At 38.1% G+C, this 24,205-nt stretch overlaps 1 protein-coding gene and 1 non-coding gene across 4 annotated transcripts; both read right to left on the reverse strand.

Moving 5' to 3' along the window:
• Positions 1-9,613: 9,613 nt before the first annotated feature.
• On the reverse strand, positions 9,614-12,392 carry LOC145482897 (uncharacterized). 3 transcript variants are annotated; one of them, XM_081461543.1, is made up of 4 exons: positions 11,494-12,392; positions 11,342-11,463; positions 10,048-10,173; positions 9,614-9,724 (listed from the first exon to the last, which is right to left on the reverse strand). In XM_081461543.1, the coding sequence occupies exons 2-4, from the start codon at positions 11,413-11,415 to the stop codon at positions 9,619-9,621; spliced, it is 306 nt and encodes a 101-aa protein (XP_081317669.1). In that variant the 5' UTR covers positions 11,416-11,463; positions 11,494-12,392; the 3' UTR covers positions 9,614-9,618. The 3 variants fall into 3 exon arrangements, with proteins under 3 accessions (XP_081317669.1, XP_081317667.1, XP_081317668.1); XM_081461541.1 differs by having other exon boundaries at positions 11,342-12,387; XM_081461542.1 differs by lacking the exons at positions 11,342-11,463; positions 11,494-12,392 and adding an exon at positions 10,756-10,862.
• Positions 12,393-20,754: 8,362 nt separating this feature from the next.
• Positions 20,755-20,836, reverse strand: Trnal-uag (transfer RNA leucine (anticodon UAG)). The gene has a single exon. It is a non-coding gene; the product is annotated as a tRNA-Leu (tRNA).
• Positions 20,837-24,205: the final 3,369 nt, after the last annotated feature.

A 24,205-nucleotide genomic window follows, 5' to 3' on the forward strand; every position in this document is an offset into this window, starting at 1 on the left:
AGAGAGTTCCAGATCTTTGAGAGTCCTTGCCGATTTACTGTCCGGCTGACGAGAGACAACGACCCTGTACCTTTGGCATTGAGTAACAAATGCCGTGCAACGAGCCTGTGCTCTTCCGAGCTTTCCTCAAGTCAAGCCCGCCCGCCCGTTATCCGTGTATCCAACAGCATCTAAGCTGATAGTCCATCCGTCCCTAACCGCGCAGTTCCGCACGGAAGTCCTGTCGGTACACCTGCTTCCCTCAACGGCTAACCCAAACTTTATACTCTAATTATAAAGTTTTCATGCACGCCGTAAGTTTTTATTGCATCCAAGAATGAACTCTCAATGGACATTCGAAGGAAGACGTGATATTTACTTTCTAAAGGCATTTGAGGATATACCTGGGATCTTTTTGTTGCAAGTCGTTATTTTTACCAGTTTTGCAGCGCTAACCGTTAATGTTACTGTTAAGTGTATTAGTAGGGTTGAGAAAAAAAAGGCTATTGAACTCTCTGAAAAGTGTCCTTGAAAGTTGCACGATTGTCCAGACGATGAAGAGTAAACAAACCGAAATAGGTTATTTGCTTTAAAAAGCTGAAGTTGTCAAAACGTAATCAACTCTATAGTGGGTAGCCTCCTACGCAAAAGCTCTTTTTGGCTCGTGGGGGAGGAATATCGCGTCACGAGCCCAAAGAAGGTCTGTGTAGGAGTCTTTATAGTGGGTGCCGGGTCGTAAGTCGTATTTTCAGCTGTTGGTAAGAGACGATCAAGGTAAGAGAGTCAATCCTCCATATCAGACTTATACCCAAAGTATTCCCTCATTAGACATGGTACTCAGTTCTCGACGGTTGTTACTCGCGCATTGCGTCGATGTTTTCGTGGACGATTTGTTTATTTGAGATTTTATTATTTGTCAGCGAGAATAATGGTGAAGGGAAACCAGTTCCTATTGAATTTTATTTAATGAATGCTCATCGGCTAAAGCTTAGTCAGTCTTAAAAAGTGTAGTAGTATGTCAGCAATAAATAGACATCACTGTTTAATCTGCATAATTACTACTATCATCTCTTATATTTGTGTATATTACTGCATATTAATTCGCAAACATATATTATTGAAATTTTGAAAACAAATTGACACATTTTCAAACTTAAAATCAATTAACAATGGATGAAAATCAGGAAGGATAAATGAATCTTTTAAAACAAGCTTTATAATCTGTTTAGTGGGAAATGATCAATTACCTAAAGTTGTATTTCATCACCTGATCTTCAATTTGACGTATTTTATTTAGTGCTTCTGTTCTCAAGGATTGATAACAATTATGCTTGATGTCATATTTGCCATGAAGTTCAACATCGTGTTTTCTCATGTTGTTAAGGTAAACAAAGTTTTGATGATTCTTTTTTTGTTACGAGTAATATTCTCTTATAACAATTTAAAGGTTTACTAGCTGAAAATAGCTCTAGTTAGGAATCGAAACTTGTTTTTAGTCAGCATAAGACTTCAAATCTATGGTGTTGCGCCCAAATAAAAGTAAAGTTTGGTCAATATATCAATAATTCATTTTCAAATTTTAGGAACTTAACCAGGCACTTGCCTCAGTAATTTTTTTCATTTTTGTTGTTATTTTTTCTGAAGAGAGAGAGAGAGAGAGAGTAAAACACAACTAAATAACTAGGAGGAGAATTTACCTTGGACATTGCCTCAGTGGTATATTTTGGCTACGACCCTGAATTTATGAATTGGTTGTGGGGAAAAACTGCGACAGGTTTAATTTTAGACGTTTTAGTCTCTAAATTTTGAAAACTCTTAGATACTACTACTAGTCTACACCACAATTCCTTATTGTCAAGTTGTGTATGCCATCAAAACAGTACAGAATTAATAATACAAGTTTACATAGAAAGTAGGATTACTTTTTCATATAAACCGACTGATTCTTTCGTTTCTAGGTTATAGAATTTTAATTAACATGTCATATCTTCACTACGTCTTCTTTATTAATTAAGTTTATAAGGTAATAGATCCATCAGAATCTATTGATTTGCAAGGTCATAATCTGCTAATAGTCCCCATTTGTTCATCTAAAAGTTGCAGCCCACTGAAAACAGGTTATTAAAGCCACTTCTTGTTTTTTTGCAGGAAATGTCACTGGAAGGAACATATCATAATGCACAAGTTTCCTTCCAGAATGCCACACTGGGCAGCACTTAGGGATTCTGATGAACATTTTCCCTTTGAAGGCTAATGCCCCCCTCGCCTCCCCCCTCCCCAGATGATAAACTGGCATGGAGTTTTTAACTCACCTTAGTTTAGATTTTTAAAAGTTTCTTTATCACCTGTCAAGACATGCATATGAGAGCTACGATTTGTTAAGCGCTTTTCCACACCTCTAGTTAAACTCCCATTGGTTGACAGCCCAAGATATTTCCTTTAAAGGCACAGAGTCATGCAAAGGCTTACCACAGCTTGATTGTCAGTATAAATCAATTGACAAGTTCAATTTGGAATTAATTTGAGATCCCAAATTTACGATAGTTTCAATTAATTGGTGTGAAGTTAACAAAATGTGACTTTTCTTTTATATCAGATGTCACCAACCTTATTGACTTAAACACCATAATAAAGAAAAAGCTAGGGTGGTGAAAGTCGACCATTTTTACACAAGGGTAACTGAACACTGAGCTATGAAGACACAAAACAGAGCAAAAAAGGGGAAATTCTCTGGAGCTAACATCAAGGTTTTCAGCGCTGACTGCTATCACACTAACCACAAGCAAAAACAACTAACAATGGATCAGGCACAACATGTATGGCCGTATATGGTCAGAATGAGAGCATAGCTGCTAAGCACACTGGAGGAAAATGAAGCTTATGGGCCTCCGGAGTCTGAGGGAGAAATTGATTCAGTCAATCAGTCATTCCTCCATTTGGTAATGCAGGTTTAATGAAAAGTAGCCTTCATTCGGTGTCCATTCCATGGACATGATCCATTCCGAGAAGATAGGAACAGATAATGTCCAAGGACAAATGTGCAGGCGAAAATATTTGATGGATTAAATGGCACATAAAGTCATAATTGAAACTATAGGCTGATGTGGACTTGTGAAGAGCAGGAGATGATTACAAAAGCAGAATAAATAAAAAGAGCTAATAGGAATAAAACTTGTTAGAATTAAAAAAAAATTAATTAAATAGAATAAATGTCTGATTGTCTTTACAGCATTTCAGCATTCTAACACATTTTTTAGCATTTGCTGTCATTTATTTTGAGTGCTATGGTGTAATATCTATTTGGTGACATTTAGTGGAGGGTTGTTTTTTAGTTGGAATATGATGAAAAGACTACGATGCAGCCTTGAAATTCTTGGAGGCTTAAGAAATAGGAGCCATTACAAACATGGCGATGCTGGACAGTTGCAACATCATCAGCCTGTTCCAGGCTCTCGGTCTTTTTCTCTATCAGAACCCGCTCGGCCACTTTTTTCGATCATGCCCACTGACCGAGAACCGGGAACAGGCTATAGCATCATTCAAGATGTGGCATTGTTCAGGAATAAGCCAAGTTATCAGGTTATGACAAAAGATAAATAAATCATACAGCAAAATTGATTTCACCATAATCGTAATTATTTAAATACTTTATATGTTTACATCAAAATTGTACACCAAAATGTAAGTGGCAAAAAGAAAACCAAAAACAGCTTACTCAGGTTAACTCTAATTTGAACTTTGTTACGTTGTGAATATGAAATTACAACACTGAACACCGCAATTGCAGTGGACAGCAATAAGTCAACAGTTGCAACGAGACAGGAAAAAAAGCCAACAAACTTTCACAACAAAAGCCAACAAAGCTGCTGTACGATTAAAGCCAACAAATTTCACCATACAGCGGGCATAGGTAATGCACAAAAGGCAAACGAAGTTGAAACACAAAGAATTGCATTTAAAGACCTGATAACTACCACCAACAGTGCTCCAAAACAGACAAAAACCGATCACATCGCAGGCAAATTTTATTGGAAATCAAGAAATAAACAACATCTCAACACTCAAACGAATTGATGAGAGGAACGGCTGGTTCAATCGACACAGATACACGCGGATTAAACGTATACTATCGACGTATAAAACCTCCTATTGACAAGACTATTGGTAAGACATTTAAGAGAGAAAACGGGAACGTTTTACGTGGACTTTTCTCGTCCCGTTTTCAAGATGGCGGTCCCGCCACTTACTGTTGGATTAGTTGTTCATTACATCAGACGTCCGGTTTTCTAGCTATAAGACCCCGTTGCATCTTGGGTCCATGTGCTTTTCGTGATCCACCATCTTGTTCACTTCTTGAATTGTATGTCTTTTGTGCGGAATAAATCCTTGCTTTGAAGCCTAAATATTACATGGTGGCAGCGGTAGCTGAAGACAATCAACGCTAAACAATGCCAGGAGGCGACGAATCTAGTTCATCAGCGTCGGAGCCGATTAATCAGGCCCAAACGACCACACAAATTCCTCTCCCCGGAAAGTTCGAAGAGGCAAACAGCCCACAAGTAGCAGAAGCGTGGCCAAAGTGGCTTCGCCGATTCGACAGGTACAGAGTAGCGTCAGGGCTCAACAGTAAACCACAAACGGAGCAGGTCAGTACTCTCCTTTATGCAATGGGTGACAGTGCCGACGATATTCTTCAAACGCTTCAATTAGACGAAGGAACTGTCTCCTACGAGGAGATCAAGAAAATATTAAACGACCATTTCGCTGAACGGCGAAACGTAATCGTGGAGAGAGCGCGTTCTAACAAAAGGTCTCAAATAGCGGGAGAATCGGTCGACACATTCATCCAGGATCTATACAGATTAGCAGATAATTGTGACTATGGTGTGTTAAAGGATAGCTTAATTCGAGACCGAATTGTAGTGGGGGTACTTGATGATTCACTTTCCGATCGACTTCAATCAAAAGCTTCTCTTACACTCGCACAAGCCGTTCAAATGAGTCGTTAGGCAGAATCTAGAACACAAAACCGTGATTTTGTCCGTGGGGACAACAAAGCAGCTTTAGTTGAATTTGTTAACTCAGGGAAGTCTGGAAATAAAAAACTTCCGAACAAAGAAACTCCCAAACTTGCCCAAAGTTGTGGATGGTGTGGCCGCGAAAGACACCAGCGCCAAGTTTGCCAGGCTAAAGATGCTACCTGTAGCAAATGTAAAAAAAGGGGACTCTTTGAAAATGTTTGTCGCAGCCCTGCCTCCCCAACAAAGAAAGTATACGAGCTCGAAGATGATGACGAGCAGGAAGAGGGAGATGAGGTTCTATTTTTTGGAGAAGTTCAAACCACAGGGGGGGGGGGGGGGGTTGGACCGCCCAACTCGGGATTACTGGCCACAGTACTCGCTTCAAGCTGGATACCGGTGCCGCAGTCACAGTCATTGGTGCACATACCTCGTGGCTAAAAGATCAGAAGTTTGCCAAACCGAAACAAACCTTACGAGGCCCTGGAAATATTCAAATCCCAGTCATTGGCATGTTTCAAGCTAACATCTCATACCGCCAGAGAAAAGTTACTGAACCAGTCTATGTCATACCAGACCAGACATGTCCACTGCTAAGCAGAAAAGCCTGTGTTGCATTGGGGCTAATCACTCGTACAGATGACGAGATTGGTGAAGTCACTCCACAAAATGCTGATTTCAAAACCGAATTCCCCTCACTTTTCAGTGGCCTGGGAAAGGTGAAGACTGAAGTCCGCATAACGCTGCAACCTGACGCAAAGCCACATTGCGTTTACACGCCAAGGAAAATCCCTTATCCGCTATTGCCAAAGGTCAAAAAAGAATTAGACTCTATGCTTCAACAGGGAGTCATCTCACCAGTAACAGTGCCAACTACTTGGTGCTCTGGTCTCGTCCCAGTCCCCAAACTTAATGGCAACGTCCGACTCTGTGTAGATTTAACCCAGTTAAACAAGGCGGTCCAGCGAGAAATCGATCCAATGCCATCAGTCGATGAGAGTCTTGCCAAGCTGGGAAAAGGTCGCTTCTTCACCAAACCCCATGCAAATGGTGGGTTTTGGCAGCTTCCCCTTGATGAAGCGTCAAAACTGCTGACTACATTTGTAACACCATTTGGCCGCTACTGCTTCAACCGCCCTCCGTTCGGCATAAGCTCTGCGTCAGGGATTTTCCAGCGTACAATGTCCGAAATCCTTAAAGATGTAGAGTGCGTAATTTGCCGAATTGATGACATTCTAGTCCATGGAGCTGATCAAGAAGAACACGACAGACGTGTTAGAGCTACACTGCATTGTCTACAAGAGGCTGGCATAACCCTCAACATTCAGAAATGCCAGTTTTTCAAGACCTCTGTGAAATTCCTAGGCTCCATTATTGACGAACAGGGAATACATGCACACCCAATGAAGACGAAAGCCATATCAGAATTTCCACCTCCCCAAAATGTGAAGGACCTGCAACGCTTTATGGGGATGGTGAATCATTTGGGGAAATTCATTCCCCGACTAGCCGAGATGAGCGAACCCCTGCGTCAGTTGTTATGCAAAGACACCACATGGCTGTGGACAGACCCCCAGCAGCAGAGAGCCTTCGAACAGATTAAAACGGCCTTAACATCAGCTGAACTTTTAGCATGTTATGACCCAAGTCGACCAGCCATCATCGCAGCTGATGCCTCCTTATACGGCATTGATGCAGTCCTCCTCCAGGTACAACAGGACGGGAATCGTAGACCCATCAGCTATGCATCACGATCACTCAGTGATGCTGAGAAACGCTATGCTGTCACAGAGAAAGAAGCACTAGCAGGAGTTTGGGCATGTGAGAAGTTTAGTGAATAAGTTGTAGGCATGAATTTTGTCCTACAAACTGACCACAAGCCCCTTCAAACCCTCTTCAACACCACTGAGCTCTCCAAGACACCACCGCGTATCCAGCGGTTTCGCCTTAGGTTAACGAGGTTCAGCGTCACTGTCCATTATGTGCCTGGGAAACACCAGCTAACAGCTGACGCACTCTCCCGTGCACCTACAGCAAGTCCCAGAGAAAAGGACGAGCAGTTTGTAGACGAGTTAGAGAGCTTTGCAGCCCAGACAGTGTTCACACTCCCAGCGACTACACAGCGCCTGTCACAGATACGAGAGGCACAGAACGCTGACGATCTTTATGTACTGTACTGTTTATTTATATATTTATAATTACAATCTTGTAAATTCTTTTAGTTGTTTACAGTAGTAGAAATAAACTGTTGTTGTTGTTGTTGAAGAATGCGCTCAAATCAAGAACTATTGCAGTCAAGGATGGCCAGCATATATGCCTCACCAACCCTAACTACGGCCCTACTGGGAAAACAGGGCCCATTTCAGCATTGTCGATGACTTGCTTCTCTGCGACGAGCGCGTAGTGATTCCCAGGTCCATGAGACTGGAGATAATTGGCTGCATTCATGCTGGTCACCTTGGTATAACCAAGTGCCGAGTTAGAGCCCGAACTTCTGTATGGTGGCCAGGGCTCTCTACGCAGATTGAAAACATGGTGGCAAATTGTAGCACCTGTGCCAAAGATCGCCCTGAGCTCAAAGAACCACTCATGTCAACCTCCTTCCCTTCACGTCCATGGGAAAGGCTAGCTGCCGACCTCTTTGAACTCAAAGCAAAGGTCTACTTGATTGTCGTTGATTACTATTCAAGATGGTTTGAGATCAAGGAACTGAATGACCAATCATCTGCCAGAGTCATTTTAATCCTGAAAGAACTATTTTCCACACATGGCATACCTGACATCATTGTATCAGATAATGGCCCACAATTCAGCTCTGATGCCTTTTGGCTGTTTGCCACTGAGTACGATTTTGTTCATGTGACAAGCTCACCTAAATACCCAAGAGCCAATGGGGAAGTTGAAAGGGCAGTCCGTACGGTCAAAGCACTGCTCCGCAAGAATGAAGACCCGTATCCAGCCCTCCTTGCTTACCGATCTACACCTTTGCAAAATGGTTTTTCACCCAGCGAGTTACTAATGGGGCGCCGTCTGCGAGCCAAGGTTCCTGCCAGGCCCAGCGTCCTCAAACCAAATGTGCAAGATACCGACCGGCAAAGAGTGCAACTGAGAGAGGACGAATACAGGTCAAAGCAACAGATTTAATATATAGATTTAGCCAAGCCTAAAAGCGGAGCTCGTCAGTTATTTTTTGGAATGTTGTTACTGATGAAAATAATCCAACATGTACATGTATGTGAAGTAAACTGCGAGCGATTTTATACTTTCAGCCCGAACTAGGATCACATCAGCAGATCGAGGTGTAAGATGGTGTAATGATGAAAACAGAGCCATGATTTCAAGCATTTCAGGGGAGCCACCAATAATGTTGATCACATAACAGAACTGTCTTCTGTGCTTTTTGGTGACATTTCCTGTTCTTTCTTATTGAGAAAGACATGACATTGTTATTAATCATTATATTCTTTCTTAGTTAACAATTGGGACTCCTGCACAAAAGAAGTTTATTTACACATTTTTTGTTGTTGTGGGGTATGACTGAAATGTAGTGGCTACAATATATTCAGTCCCCAAATTTCTACCAAATGAAATCTCACAAAAATACCAAAGTAGTATACACATGTAAAAAGTTAAAAAGTTTTGTTTTCTAACTTGATCCCCAAAGACAGTTAGCTATCTTCGTTTTTGTATGGCATCTCCTCCTGCTAAAAGGGTTTGCACCATCTCTTAAAGTATAAGTATAAGCAAAATCACTCTGGCATGAACGATAAATATGATATTTTGTTGCTGATCATGAATACTTGCATAGGCTTCTGATAATAATTTTACTATTCAATTCCAATGTGATTTGTTCTTTTTCTCGACTGAGATTGTGGACTACAGGAGCTGTTATTGGGTTCCATTACTTAATTTTGCTCATAATGATTAAATTATACCAAGAATTATAAGTCCATGTAAGCTATAAGTAAGTTATATTATGTACGTGTATTTTGTCTGCACTACACAACCAAACGCACTCAAAGATTATCAGGCATAGGTACATTTGTCAGAAAAAGCCAGCATATCAAAGATATGTTTAGATTGACACATCAATTAAAGATAATTTATAGCAAAATGGATAAACAATACATCAATATCCTGCATGCACCAAAGCTGGAGATGGGGTTATAAGGCAATCATTTAAACAACTGATTGAAATAATTTATAAATTAGAGAACACTATTTGCACAACACTAGGGAACAAATTAACCTTATTGGACGCTGCGAATGGCAAGGCTGTCAGTAGAATGTCACAAATTTCTCAACTCTTTCTTTCTACAAAAATACTAATCCTGCAACTTTGCTTAAGACCCAGTTCTCCATTTCGTGTTGGCAAAATATTAATTTATGCCATGCCCAATGCCAGTTATCACAAAATTGATTTAAGAGCAACATAAACCAAGCACAATAAATATCATTTTTAAGCCAAAAAAGCAATTATTTGAATAAACCATGACATGATGAGTAAATTGTCTCCAAGAAAAACTGATTAATTTAACAGACACTTTAAATAATTAGTTAATACATGTATCATAGGTGTTTCTTAATAATGTAATACAGTTTATCTGTAACAATGTTGCAGCTACAGCTGTATGATATTACTACACACAGTATGGGTTGCAGAACTCAACTTCCAAGTCAGTTTGTTCAATGAACTTTGTGCAGAAATTATTATGGCATCAAGTTGTCTGTGAATATAGAGAAACCAAACAAAGCATTACAATCTTAAGTAATAAATTATTGAACTCTTTTACATGTATGTACAATGTATATTCCATTAATATTGGGGATCTCTCAGAAGCTGCATCTATGATGATTTAATTTGCTCCCAGTGCATTTTTTTATGGAACTTTTCACACATTAATATCTCTGTTATGACAGCAGTCTCTGTGTTCTATAACAATTAGTACACAAGAAAAATACACTCAGTAAAATATTGTTTACAATAAAAATCAATCCCTATAAGCAATCATAAGGACCTTCAATTTATATTTCTTTAGAAATATCTCACCTGGCCATGGTTGCTTTGAAAATCTTTGCTGTTTTAATCCAGGTTGCCCATGTGTACACTGTTCGTATATTGACTGACAGGAACAGGGATGTAATCATACTGTATATCGCTGCTACTTGAACACCACTGAACATACAAAGACATATCAATTATAATTTATAACCAACAGATGACATTCCTTTCATTGATATACAGTGTCCTTCATTGCTAGTTGTTTACTGAGTGTCTACAGTAGTGAATCAAATGTTAGGGGGATGGCACCAAAACTTTCACAGTGGCAGGCTCTGTCCTGAGATGCAAAGCAAACATATATAACTATTATGAACTTGGCGACTTGCTTTTGAGCGCACATGCAATTTGCTTTAAACAAGAAACTGGAACATTGCAGTACAACAATGTGCATGTAGTCCCAATCAAAGGGCCATCCAGGCTGTTTGGTTGTACATATAACTGAAAATCAGACTGAAATGTAGTGGCTACAATATATTCAGTCCCCAAATTTCTACCAAATGAAATCTCATAAAAATACCAAAGTAGTATACACATGTAAAAAGTTAAAAAGTTTTGTTTTCTAACTTGATCCCCAAAGACAGTTAGCTATCTTCATTTTTGTATGGCATCTCCTCCTGCTAAAATCAGACAGAAGATATTCACACGCAATGTCTGAGAAATCATTAATTACAAAATATGCTTTAAGAAATATCTTACCTGGTAAGGCCAACTTTCAGAAAGTTTTGTAATCTAGACTGGCTGGCCAGTTCATACATTTGACAAGTTGACACTGGGCATGTTTGTAAATTTGTGCGCTTCAACATCACATTACAATGTACATGTAGTAGCGTTGGTCAACTGAAAACAGCATAATTTGGTTAATTAATTTACACTGTACAATATTTGGTTATATATTGGTGTATATCGTTGCACACCAACAGATGACTATTAAAATTAATTTACAGAACATATTGGCAGCTAAATCATAACAAGTGAAAAATTGAGCATGAGCCATTTACATGTACATGTAACAGCCCTCACCTCAGAACTGTCATAGATATAATATATTTTCAAACTCGCTGAAATTTCAGATTATTCAATATTAACATGCAGGTACATCTTTAACAGTGTGTTTGCTTTACATTCACTTTACACAGAACCCGTATCCACCATAGGCAGACTTTTAAGTTTGCCTTTGAAAATAAATTGCATCATCTAATGCATCTTTCATTACCTATTCTTGTGACGAAATGACACAAAATCCAAGTACAAGAAGTCATAAGCATAAAACTAACTTAATTACCTGGTAATGCTTACAGCACCTCTTACTGTCTGCATATGCCGTCCATAAACTGGTACTGCCTGGACAATACTCATTATTTTTCTGATCACATCTTTTAAAATGTCACTGTTATATAATTTGTCCTGAAAAGGCAAATGCATGAAATGTTATGCCTTTGGCACTCACCACATACCTTTACATGATGTACAATGTACACCAAGTCATGATCGACATTCACAATTCTTTTTACTTTCATTGTAACTTTTTTGTAACTTTTTGCGGTGTCATTTTCCCACACTTGAAGAGAGGACTTCCACATTAGGTGGTAATTCTCTATGAATTCACAGGGAGTGATAACAATTAAATGGTGACTAACTTTAGCAAAGGAGGCATTCAAATGTCAGATTTTAACGTTAACTTTCCTCGACGAGCAAAAAAGTAAAGCACAACAAAGAAAACAGTCAGTGACATTCGGTTAATAAGTTAGTCAATCAAAAAATTAGTGTGAAAAAGAGAGCAGAGAGAGAGAGTGGAGCGAGGAATGCACTCTCACCAACTAAATTTTGAATGTACATAAGTAAAAGTTATTTTTATTACCGAGAAATGGTCAGGGCAAGGACTTCTATGCCCTAAATTTTTTCTACGTATGTAAATGTCATTTTCACTGTTCAAGTTACCGAGCACAGCTCTTAGCATTTTTTTAATTAGTACTATCTCACTGTTATGGAACATTTCCATAAGTGTAAATACCACACTAGGGAATAACATCTCATTAGGAAAATAGGGGCCATGTACCCCCAACCAAAAACAGTGGCACTAATAAAATGAAATAGCAAATCAAAATCGAAGTAGAGCTTTACTTGCCGACAGGGTTTACATGCATAATCGTCTCGACATTTCGACTACAAGCATTTCACCAAACCGAACTAACTGGACAACAACAAAATAAAACGAGGAAATCTACATTATAAACACAATATGCATATCATTACAACTGAGTATCAAACAGCAAATCCCTTCTCAATGAAGGATGACTGAACGAAAGAAAGGATGAAGAAAATTCGTTTAAGCTTGCAGTGTTAAATTTTAACAATTATTCACGCTTAAGCATAGATTTGAATATCACAGTGTGTATTTTTGCCGACGGCTTAATTTAGCTTTGCAGTCATTTTATCGGCGGTAGCTTTACCAGTCTTCAACCAAATTAACCTGGAAATTCCTCCCAAGCATTTCGTCAAACCGAATAAATTGAACTAACAAAACGAGGAAATACTTTGTAATCACAAGATGTAAATATTCACATAGGTACGTCAAAAGTAAATTTAGCAAATCCTGTTCGGGAGCTCCGCTATCATGACAAACGACACCAAGCCCGTGCCCTCCCTCCACTCACCACTGGCGAGCAAGTTTGGGTGCGCGACCAGAACCGGGAAGGTCAATATTTCTATTGCCGTTCCCTGGTTCAGGCATACTCTTATGGCTTTAGAGTACTTTTCCGAACAATTTCGACTGGATACAGATTGAATTTTTCATGAAGGAGGAGGGGGGGTGGGCGGTGGGGAGCATCTGTGTAAGAGCTAAGGCTAACTAATCTATTTGTCTCCACTGGAACTAATCAACAAATCCCAGGACAAATGTAGCTAATGAAATAAAGCTGTTCCCACAGTAAACACCCCCTAGCCAACGCGATTCAAAAGTTGTGTTCGTGAACATTAATTGTCCCAGTTATGTAGCAGGTCATCTGGCATCCCGGCGAAACAGGCCACGTGATTGTTGATTGCACGGTCCAGAATCACAACCAAAAACTAAACCACCTCGTGTGCACTTTTTTTTCGATTATGTCATTTGTTTTCGCCCCTGCTGCGAAAAACAAGCCTAACCTGCAAAATGTGTTTACTTCCAAGACCCTTTCAATGACCCCCCCCCCCTTGACTTTTGTTCTTTTGTTTTTTGCTGGGTTTTAGTATACGTTGTGAAACAACGGTTACACGGGATTTTGCCGAGGTAACAAAAATGGCACATGGAGGAAAAACATTTTTCCTTTTCGGTTACATATTAATGTCAAACAGAGAAACCTGATTTGCTCGTAATACCCTAGACATCAAAACACTAATGCAACTGACCACATTAAATGTCAAGGGCGCTGCATGTGATCTTTTTGATGTATCCATGGGTATTAACTACGGGAAATTTACCTCCTGAAATATTGGTCATACTCACTGGTAAAAGGGTCATTTACCACGGTAAAGAGTTCCGTGTAACTAATCGTTAAGGGAGCGAATTTCCTGGAAACTACAGTCCAAACATGTTTCTCCTGTAATCGTTTTTTCATCTGTAGCCTGGGATCTTATAATCAGGACTCTACGGTATCTTTACTCAACATTCATCACTACAACACGACAAAATGTATAAATATTCACTGTAAAGCTACAATTTCTCTGATTTATCCATAGAGCATCGACTTTTATTGGACTGAAATGCCACACAAATTCGCATAACGGACCTATTTTTTCAAAGTGTTTCTGACTTGAAGCCATGCTTGGAGACACTTTTTAATTAAATTACATGGTTTTAATTTCGCTCATCGCTAAATGATAATACTTGAGTCGCTTTGTGGAAGTTGTTGTAAGTTGCATATTGTAAACAAATAGTTTTCGCTAACCTCAAGTTTAAAAATAATCAAACTGTAAGCTTGTTTGCAAACACTGCAAGGCGAGTATGAATCTTTTTTTTCACAGGCGCTCGCTTCATAGACTGCTAAAATTTCTTCCTCTGTTGTTGGAAACCAACAAAGGTCAATAAACCATTTTAAGCCGAAGCCAACAAAATTTGCTTGTTTGTGGGAATCTGCAAATTGTGTTTATAAAGTGTGGAATTTCCTCGTTTTGTTAGTTCAATTTATTCGGTTTGGTGAAATGCTTGGGGGTTAAAGACTGGTAAAGCCACCGCCGATAAAATGACTGCAACGCCGTCGGCAAAAATAATATTCAAATCTGTGCTTAAGCTTATTAAACTTTAGCACTGCAAGTTTTTGAACTTCTGGAGTGTCCTTTTCAGGCTTGTAAATGCATTTCTCGGCTTTACTTTGAATTTGTATCCTTTCGTTGATAATTTCGGTCGTCCAGACTTCATTAAAACGGAATTAGCTGTTTGATACTCGGATGTAGTGATATATGCATATTGTGTCTATTTAGATTTTCTCTTGTCCAGTTAATTTAGTTTGGTGAAATGCTTAGTTGAAATGTCGAGATTATATATGTAAACCCTGTGTGCTCACGGAAGCTCCACTTTGATTTTGACTTTCTATTTGATTTGGTCGAGGGCACATGGCCCCTATTTTCCTTTTGAGAGGTTTTTGGGATTTACATGTCTGGCTTTGGTGCATGTACAGTGATGTCTTATGTGCAAAGGGCTATATTCAGTAATGAACAATGTAAATTAAAATATCATTTAATATATGCGTATAAAAACTTTAGGGTGAAGAAATCCTCACCCTGTCCATTTCTCTGTAATGAACATATCATTTACATTCATATAAAAAGTTTAGTTGGTGACAGCGTTCTCCTCTCTCTGCTTTCTCTCTCTCTCTCCCCCCTCTTCTTTGCTCTAGTAGTTTTATTAACTACTTATTTAACCGAGAATGATGTCTTTATAGGAAAATCTTAAACCGAGACCCTGCAGTATTGATCGAGCGACAGCAAGGTCAATATGGCAAGGCTGAGATTTGAGATTTTCACTTAAAGACCGAACGTTCGGGGTTAATAAGTAGTCAATTATATGGGCTAAAAAACAAAATCAAAAGAAGAAAGCCATCTGTGAATTGGAGCACTTATCTGGCCATGCATTCATCATTACCAACTGCACAAAACAGGTGAACTAATGCATATTAAAAGAATTCTACATTCTCCTTGTTTATCGACAACAAACAACGGACACTTGAAATGTTTTTCTCGTCATATTTTATGGGAGAATAATGCCCTAGAATTAGTCAATCAGAGCACGCGTTATACTGGCTACAAACACAAGCCATATAATAAATGTGTGTAAATGATATTTCTATTACAGAGAACTGTGCTGGGTGAGAACTTTTTCGCCCTAAATGTTTCATAAGTATGTAAATGATATTTTCTTTTACAGAGAACTGGGCAGGGCAAGGACTTCTTTTTATATGGATGTAAATAATATTTTTATTACAGTTTTATGTAAATGGTATTGTGTTTTAGAGAACTGGGCAGAGCAAGAACTTCTTCACCCCAAATGTTTTATTTGTATTTAAATGATAATTTTTTTTAAAGAAAACTGGATGGGGCGAGAACTTTGCCCTAAATTTTTTTATATGCATATATATTTTTATTACAGAGAACTGGGCCCCTCATCCTAAATTATTATATAAATAAAAATGCTATTTTTAATAAAAAAAAAAAGAAAAAAAAAAAAAAAGAGAAAAGATTTCTTTGCCCTAAATTTTTTATTAGTTATAATTTTTTTGGAAGAAATAACACAGAAAAGTTTCACACACAATTTTGCTTTTATATAAAGTTGAACCCTGCCATTTCGAACCCCCAGGAGAAACAAAAAATAGCTTGAAATAGCTGATAGTATTTGACTTGAGTGCAAGTCCATTAGGAATATGGTTTTGAGTTCGAAATAACGAGGAATTCAAAATGGCTGAGTTCGAATTAGTGGGATCAAACTGTTGTTCAGTATAATTTTTTTTTTATAAATTATATTAGTATATTACTAGGATATAATTATTGTTTATCCATTCTGCTGTAATGTTATTGATGTGTCAATTCAAACATATCTTGGCTTGGCTGATCTATGTACCAATGCCTTATAACCTTTCAGTAGGATACCCAAGTTGTATAGTGAATGTAAAATACTTATAGCTTCCTGATGTAATTTGCTTCCTTCCTTATAATTTAATTTTTGGCGTTATCTAAATAAAAAAATAATAATTCAAGGTAATCCAGTAACAGTTCCTGAGTAGTAGGGAATGAACCTCATTATAGCGGAGCTCCTGTGCGCGAGTGGAGCCCCATGCCTTCGAAAATTTTGTAACCCATCGATCTAAAAATTTTGATTGTCAAGTAACTGTCCGTGCGCCAAGCCGAATACCTTGAAAATTAAGATAGCACCATTAACATAAGAGCATTTTTGATATTGCTCATCCGTGTTATGGTTTATTGACAGCTGTCAAAACAAGGTTTCCACTGACGAGTATTATGTGACCATATCGCGTGCTCAGGTTTAGAACTTATTGACAGCTGACCCGGTACTAGTTTTTGGATCACAGGCTCAAGTCAGGTTATTACTCTGGAAAGAAAGAGGGGGTACATGCAAAGGCAAGCTTTTGGTGCAAGTTAACCTCTGGTGCATTGTGGACTTTCCTTCTGATATATTCCCTGTACAATTGTCCCTTGGTATGTCCCTGATGTTCTGTGTACGTAATTTTTACAATCTTTAAGTTACGCTTATAGTGGGTATAGTTTATTAAAATTTAACTGGAAAGAATATCAAACCCACACGTTGAACAATTACATGCTCATGATTGATTATATTTTGAGTTTCTGATCCAAGAAAAAATTTAAACAAATCCTTCTTTCCTTTATAATTAATTTTTAGAATCAGGAGCTACGATTTTAGGCTTGGCTAAATCTATACATTAAAAGATGTTTGATTAAACGCTAAATTATTCATTGACAATGAATGAACTTTGGCCAGGATATGGCATCCTATGGCTAAAATATCGCACGTGATCACAGGATAGAAAATATATTGGCATGGTGTTGATTTACTTTCCTACTTTAAATAATTGACAACTTTGGTTGTAAATAAGTTTTAGCACTTATATTTCGAAATGTATGATTTGTTGCCGGGAAAAAGGGACAGAGAGGTAATTATTGTTGAGTTTTCCGTTTCCCCTTTTCTTTTTCAAATCTCCGATATATTGCAAGTCTAGACGTTTATTTACTATTGTAACTGTGTACTATCGAAACAATACAGAAGTTAAAATGTCCATTTTACTTATTTAAAGCATCACGTTGTACTGGGGTTACTTTTTCTTAGTGGTAAATTAGATTAAAGTGAGCCATTTCTTACGATCTTGATTTGTTGATTTTACACTAACGTAAGTAGGGTGTTTGTGAACGAGGAGAAGGACAGTTATAACGTTTTAAAGGATTGTATTCACTGTAGCTTTAAATTCCTATTCTTCACTATCATAACAGCGTTCCGTTACACACGGAAAGGAATTCAGTTTACTGAAAAAAAAGACACTTTCTTAACCTTATTACCAACTGCTATTATTAGGAGGAATTTTAGAGATCTAAAAGAGTAATACACTGAAGTTAAATTGCTTAGGTGAAATTAGATTCCACACAAAAAAAAGCCTGGGAAATTTCCTGACTATGGCAGGATAAATACATTGTTAACTGCTGAATTTTTACGCGTTTCTATGGATAGTTAAAATAAGTACTCATTTCTTTCAGTATCAAATCGTTTATAAAAGCTTCAAAAGTACCACTTAATATTAGCGTGCATGCATTAGCACTTCACAAGAGTGTCAATATCTCGAGTTTCAGCCCTTTTATAAATATGATAAATTGAAGGATTGAACTTACATACGGACATCATTAAGAGAACTAACCTTGCAAATATAGCATCAGGAAACCCGATAAAAACATAAATCTTAAAGTTCTCTCTGCCTCTGGTACAACCCGACTCTGGCGTTCCATCTGGTTTGTAAATTTGGTAGGTAAATCTATATGAGTTATATGTGTTTTGTGTTATTTCAAAATGACTTAAAAGTCTCGGAATGGTTGTAAGAAAGGGTGTCATTCTATTTCACTTCGTGTACTGAAGCTAACGTACATCTGGCCGAAATAATTTATATCTAAGGTTTCTATTATCATCTAATATTAAGTTTAACATTTCTTTAATAAAAATGTGGGAATATACTTCACCAGCAAATAGTAGAAGCTGTTCATATTATTGTGGTGTTTATCTCAAATGTTTTCTCTTCTTACGTTTTCGTAGAGAAATTAAAAAAGTTAAACTAAGAGGTTCAACCTTAAAAGAGTATAATAAAATTTGTGCGTGTTAAAAAATACAGAAGGATATTTAAGGTGATTCTTTAGTTACTGAAATTAAACTTGATTTCAAGGCGAGTTTTTTAAAGCTTATGCTTACAACCTTTTTTGCAAGGTTTACTTAATTTTTTCAGACGATCGAGAGCTAAGGCATTGTATCCTGATTTATTTATTTTACATACCATCAGGAGCCATAATCGGGGACGGTGACCGTAAGTCTTGGGATCCGCGCGCACCTATGATATGAGACAGTTTTTCTATTTTTAGAACAAATTGCGCCATCCTGACGTCATATACCCGCGCGGATCCACGCACATGTCGGGGGCTCTCGCGTGGATATTGTCACGTTGCGTGATCAAATGGTGATAGTTGAGAGACCTTGAGATACTATCTTGCGTATTTTTCACAGCGATGGCAAGGAATAAGGCAGGGAATACGAACCAGGGCGCTTATATGTAGTTTTATGCTCTGAGCTAACGGAAAAGGTGGGTTTTTCAGGGTCAAAAACAAGACTTCAATCTCGCGCTGGGAATGAATAATAAGATCTGCTCGCGCTAGTTGTAAGCTTACGCGTATGTTTTTGCGTTTGTTCTGATTTATAAAGAATATAGCAAAAAAACCTCTCTACTCAGGTATCGAGTTAATTTGTGAGTTTCTCAGACAATGGTTAATCATAACCAAACCTATTTTGATGGTTTCTTATTGTTTCTGCTTGTTTGGTGAGTTTGCAAAAGTTTTGAAAGGAAAGTCTGACACGTACAATTAGCTCATTTGCATAGGGGAGCTCGTGCACTTTCAAGTCCGAGTCGGTGTTTTCAATTGTCAACAAATCTTGACAAAGATTTCTTTCGTTATCTTTTGTGCTGAGATGCTGCAACAAATTTCACGAACGCAAAAAGGGCTACTAACATCATGTGTGTTTCTTCAACATAAGCATATTGAAGTTTTACACTGCGAAAATGAAAATAGACAAGGAGTTTTGACAAGTCGATCAACAAAATCGAAACCGTTATTCGAAGTTGATTAAAGAAAGCGTCATCGTAACTTTGCTGATTATTTCTGCTTTATTCACATATTTTCAGCTTAGCTTTTGATTAATATGTTCTCAAACATTTATCAATCGTAAACAGATCTAAAAACTATAGAGTTATTGTTTGAGTTCGATGTACGCTTTCACACGAAAGTGCGGCGGAAGTACAATTTGTCATGTTTACTGACTGTACAAAACACGCATCGGCGTGCGCTCTCATTCATCGACAACAGAGAATTTACTGGATTTTTACACGAATAAAACTGAGCAGTATCTACGGACGTAAAGTTATTGGGCCTTGATGAAACATCAAGCCTTGCTTACAATTCAGGCGAAACTCAGGCTGACCAAAATAGCAATTGTTTTGTTTTACTTTTCAGTCGCGATAGACTGGCAAATTCCTCGCAAGCGTGTGGCAAGAAGAGCTAGGAAACTTTGAATTCCTGAAGCTCTGCTATATCTAAATATATCCAGCTAGTTTTTTTGCTGTGTAATGGAAAAGCTGTTAATCTTCAACATATGTTAAATTTAAAGTGGAGTAATGTACAGCTCATGTAAAAGAAGCATCCGTCGGAACACAACTTGGTCAGCGCGATATATATAAGCTTAAAGCGGAAAATACCTAAATTCGACACTGTCTTACTTCACTCAAACTGGCGCAGCTTACGACGAAAATACTGAAGAAAAATTCCAACAGACCTAAACGCGTTGAGTTGTGGGCCAAAAACATGAAAAATTTCGGAAATTTCGGGCGCCATTTCCCCCGCGCGACCTCCGCAAAAATCCTCGCAGCATGTACGCGCGTGCACCGCAGGCGATGGCGCAATTTTTTCAAAAAATAGAATTATTGTCCCATATCATGGGGGCAACCCCAATACTAGAAATTGTACGCGCTTACGGTCTCCGTCCCCGATTATGACTCCTGATACCATACATCTCACCTAGGGGTGGCCATCTTCTGATCCTTAGGTGAAAGTACCTAGAAAATTGAACTGATTTATCTGGGAAACAAACTCGTCACATATAAAAACATATAAACTCATATTTAGATATAATGTAACTACCACGACGCACAAAACAGGGAAACATAAATATCGATCCAGAACATTAGCGGGTACGAAAGCCCAAGAGCAAAGGGTCACGGAGCTTGTTTTAGTCTTTTTAAATCTGATTGCCAATTTTTGTGAGCTGAATTTGACCAGAAAAAAGTCATTGAAAATTAACAAATGAAATTTGCCAGTGGATATGGTGTCTGTTTCTTCATCAAACGACATAACGAAACAAATATATCATGATAAGGTAAAATAACAAAGTGGCAGCGGTGGGATTCGAACCCACGCCCCCGAAGAGACTGGTGCCTAAAACCAGCGCCTTAGACCACTCGGCCACGCTACCAAGCATCTGACGGAGGAGGTATTTTCTTCGTGAACTTTAATTGTAGATCTGGAATCCGAACGTACACTGATATGGTTTTACTTGAGAAATTTAAACCGAGCCAAAAAATTTATTAAAAATTGCCAGAGCAATGACTGAGCAATTTATATGACTGAGAACATTGCTTCACTGTGATTGGCTGAGGGCAGGCCAATGTACTGTAGTGCAAATTAATGCGAGCGCTTTCGTGATTTTCTCAGTCATATAATAAATGACTAATCGTATAATGGCTTGGGCAATTAAGGATTTACACTACTCGTGATATTTGAAAAAAACCTTTCAAATTGTACTCGCCTAAAGGCTCTTTCAATATTGAGAGAATTCTCAAATATCACTCTTAGTGTAAATATGTATTTTCCGCTGGTATGTAAGCAATTCTTTGCGGGAGTATCTGTGGCACCTTTTGATTGGCTATTGGATACCATATATTCATTAGCACGAGGTACTTCTTTCTCTCTCTCGCGTTCTAGTTTCCGAAGTGTTTGCCGTTCGTTTCAGTCGCTGTGATATCCGACTCGGAATCTATTGTTGAGAGAACGAAAGAGAAAGAAAGTCCAGAGAATCCTAAACCTTAGAGTTCAGAGTTGGTGGACGGAGTCTTTTTTCTCCCTGATTTAAGGGATATCTTAATACTCAACTGGAAACCAAGAAGAAAGCAGATAGAAGATCAGTTGAAAATAGAGAGGTCCGCCTCGGAATTCAAATTCAAGGGTAACAATAAGCAGTTTGAGGTGAACGTCGAACTAGAAAGCGTCCTTTCCCGAATAAAAACCAGTACTGACGACTCCAGTCAAGTATATAGTTTGGGGCAGGAAGCACAACAAATCATTCGCAATAGGCAGAAGTTAATAAGATTGCTGACCGCAGCAAAGACGGCTGGCTAGTGGTTCAAGAATATGAGTCGGATAAATGACCTGGTCTGAAACTCCGAAGACGAAAAATGCCTCAGGGAGGCGAAGAATGCTGCGGACAAAAACTGAGGAAAGATTCCGACAAGTCTAAGCCGGGCTGTTCTAAGCGCTTTAAGTCTGATGGTGATAATCAGCTTTTTCGCAGTAATATTTTTTCCTTTCTCTTTTTCACTTTGTTATTTCTCATGCGGTTGGAATGCCTTAGCATCCAACCATCAAACAGTGTTGTTTGTTTTGAATGTATTACATTTAAGAGTAAAATAATTTCCGTTAGTTTGAGCAGAGTGAATTGAAACGTAACCTTAATTGCAACCGCTTACATTCATATGAAATTATTTTTTACAAAAACTGCAGAAATTCTTGCTCCCTCACTGGTTAATTTTCATTTTCAATAAGCGGACAGAGATATGAATGTATGATTTATGACATAATTTATTGAAAACGATTGACGTCAGTCTTTCATGTGTCTGTCCTGCTATTGACAATGAATTTTGTCATTGTCAAAGTAGTCTTCGGCACCGTTATGATGAAATTTATGATCAATAACAGGACAAACGCATGGAAAACTGACGTCAATTTTTTGATAAGAACTACGCCTTACAAATGTCCCGCTCATACAATCATCTCGTTGTTAAATCCATAGTCTCTTATAAAAAACTCCCATTTACCCGACCACGGTAACGTCATTATTGGTCCTTACTAATAACAGGATATAATTACTTCGGGAGGAGTTTACCATCGATAATATCGGACCTCGCTTCCGCTTCCGCTTGCCTTCGCTAATCTCGCCTGTTTCAAATTGGGTCAAAGGACCTTTCTTCAATCTCTGATGTTTCTTTTCGTTAAATCCGCCCTTATCGAAAAGCGCGAGATGTTTACCAAGCCTTTCAAAATTGATAGAATTCCCTGTTTTTGGAAACGAATGTATCTTAGGCCAAATCAAGCAAATAAATATAATTTTCAATGTTTTTAATCCACATTCACTGGTATTACAAGTTAAACAATTTGTAAAACAATTGTTAATCACGATAACTAATGTCCTTTATAATGAAAATAATAATGATGTATTTATACTCAGTTAAGATTAAACTGAAGCTAGGTGCTTGTGGGACCGTCAGTACAACTAAATAAATCAACGTTTATAATAAAAAGACATTCCTTCTAATCAACGTCAAGTGTACAATTTCTCTGAAATAATGGCATAATCTGCTTACTAACCAATTTAAACTATTAAAAAAATGTTCAAAGTGTTTTTTTGAAACACGACAAATAAACAAGTAATTTGCTTCATGTTAAGTCTGTGTAAATTTAAGTCACTTTGTTTGATTTCACTCAACATGTGCGCACAAAAAAACGTAATCCCAATAAAGATCATTCCAATCAGTAGGTGACCTGAAGGTGTAAATATGGCGCCTTCGTTAAGATTTCGCAAATCCACCCTGTATTCCTCTAAAATATGGACTAAGCAAATATCAAACAACTTACACCTTTAAATATTAAATATATATCAAATACGTCTTTTTCTTGCTCAAAAAGCTAAATCCAAGGCTCAAATGGACACAAGTCAGCCATCTAAAGTAAAACAATAATGTCAGTGACAAAATAGAGAAAGACTGGTAAGAGAGTTATCATAACGCTAAGCCATACACTAGCAAACGCATTAATGTATGTGTAACCTCCAGATGTGAGGAAGTCGCCTCTTTGGGCACGTTGTATTTTACCGTTTTTATAACTCTGTTGGTTTCCTTTCCTGTCTCGGTTCCCGACTTCGTTTTCGTCAAGGTGGTAATGAATAGCGCTATTATCATTCCCATTATCATCATCGTCATCATTGTCGTCATTATCGTCGTCATCATCATCGTCAACATCATCGTCATCATCATCATCCTCATCATGATCGCCGTCATCATCATCGTCATCATCGTTATTATTGTCATCATCGTCATCATCCTCCTGGACATCATCGTTTTCATCATCATCGTCCTCATCATTGTCGTGATAATCTTCGTCATCGTCGCCTTTATCATCGACTTTTTCATCATCTACGTCGTCATCTTTGGCATCATCTTTATCATCGTATTCGTCATCGTCTTTATCGTCATCTTTGTCCTCATCTTTGCTGTCATCTTTATCATCATTTTTGTCATCGTCTTTTTCATCATCTTGGTCGTCATCTTTGTTATCATTTTTGTCCTCGTCTTTATCGTCATCTTCGTCGTCATCTTTGTCATGATCTTTGTCATGATCTTTCTCGTCATCTTTGTCATGATCTTTGTCAACATCTTTTTCGTCATCTTTCTCGTCATCTTCGTCATCATCTTTGTCATCATCGTTGTCGTCATCTTCGTTGCCATCTTTGTCATCATCTTTGTCGTCATCTTGGTCGTCATGTTTGTCATCATCTTTGTCATCATCTTTG

Source organism: Orbicella franksi, chromosome 3, assembly GCF_964199315.1.
Source record: "Orbicella franksi chromosome 3, jaOrbFran1.1, whole genome shotgun sequence".
Lineage (NCBI taxonomy): Eukaryota > Metazoa > Cnidaria > Anthozoa > Scleractinia > Merulinidae > Orbicella > Orbicella franksi.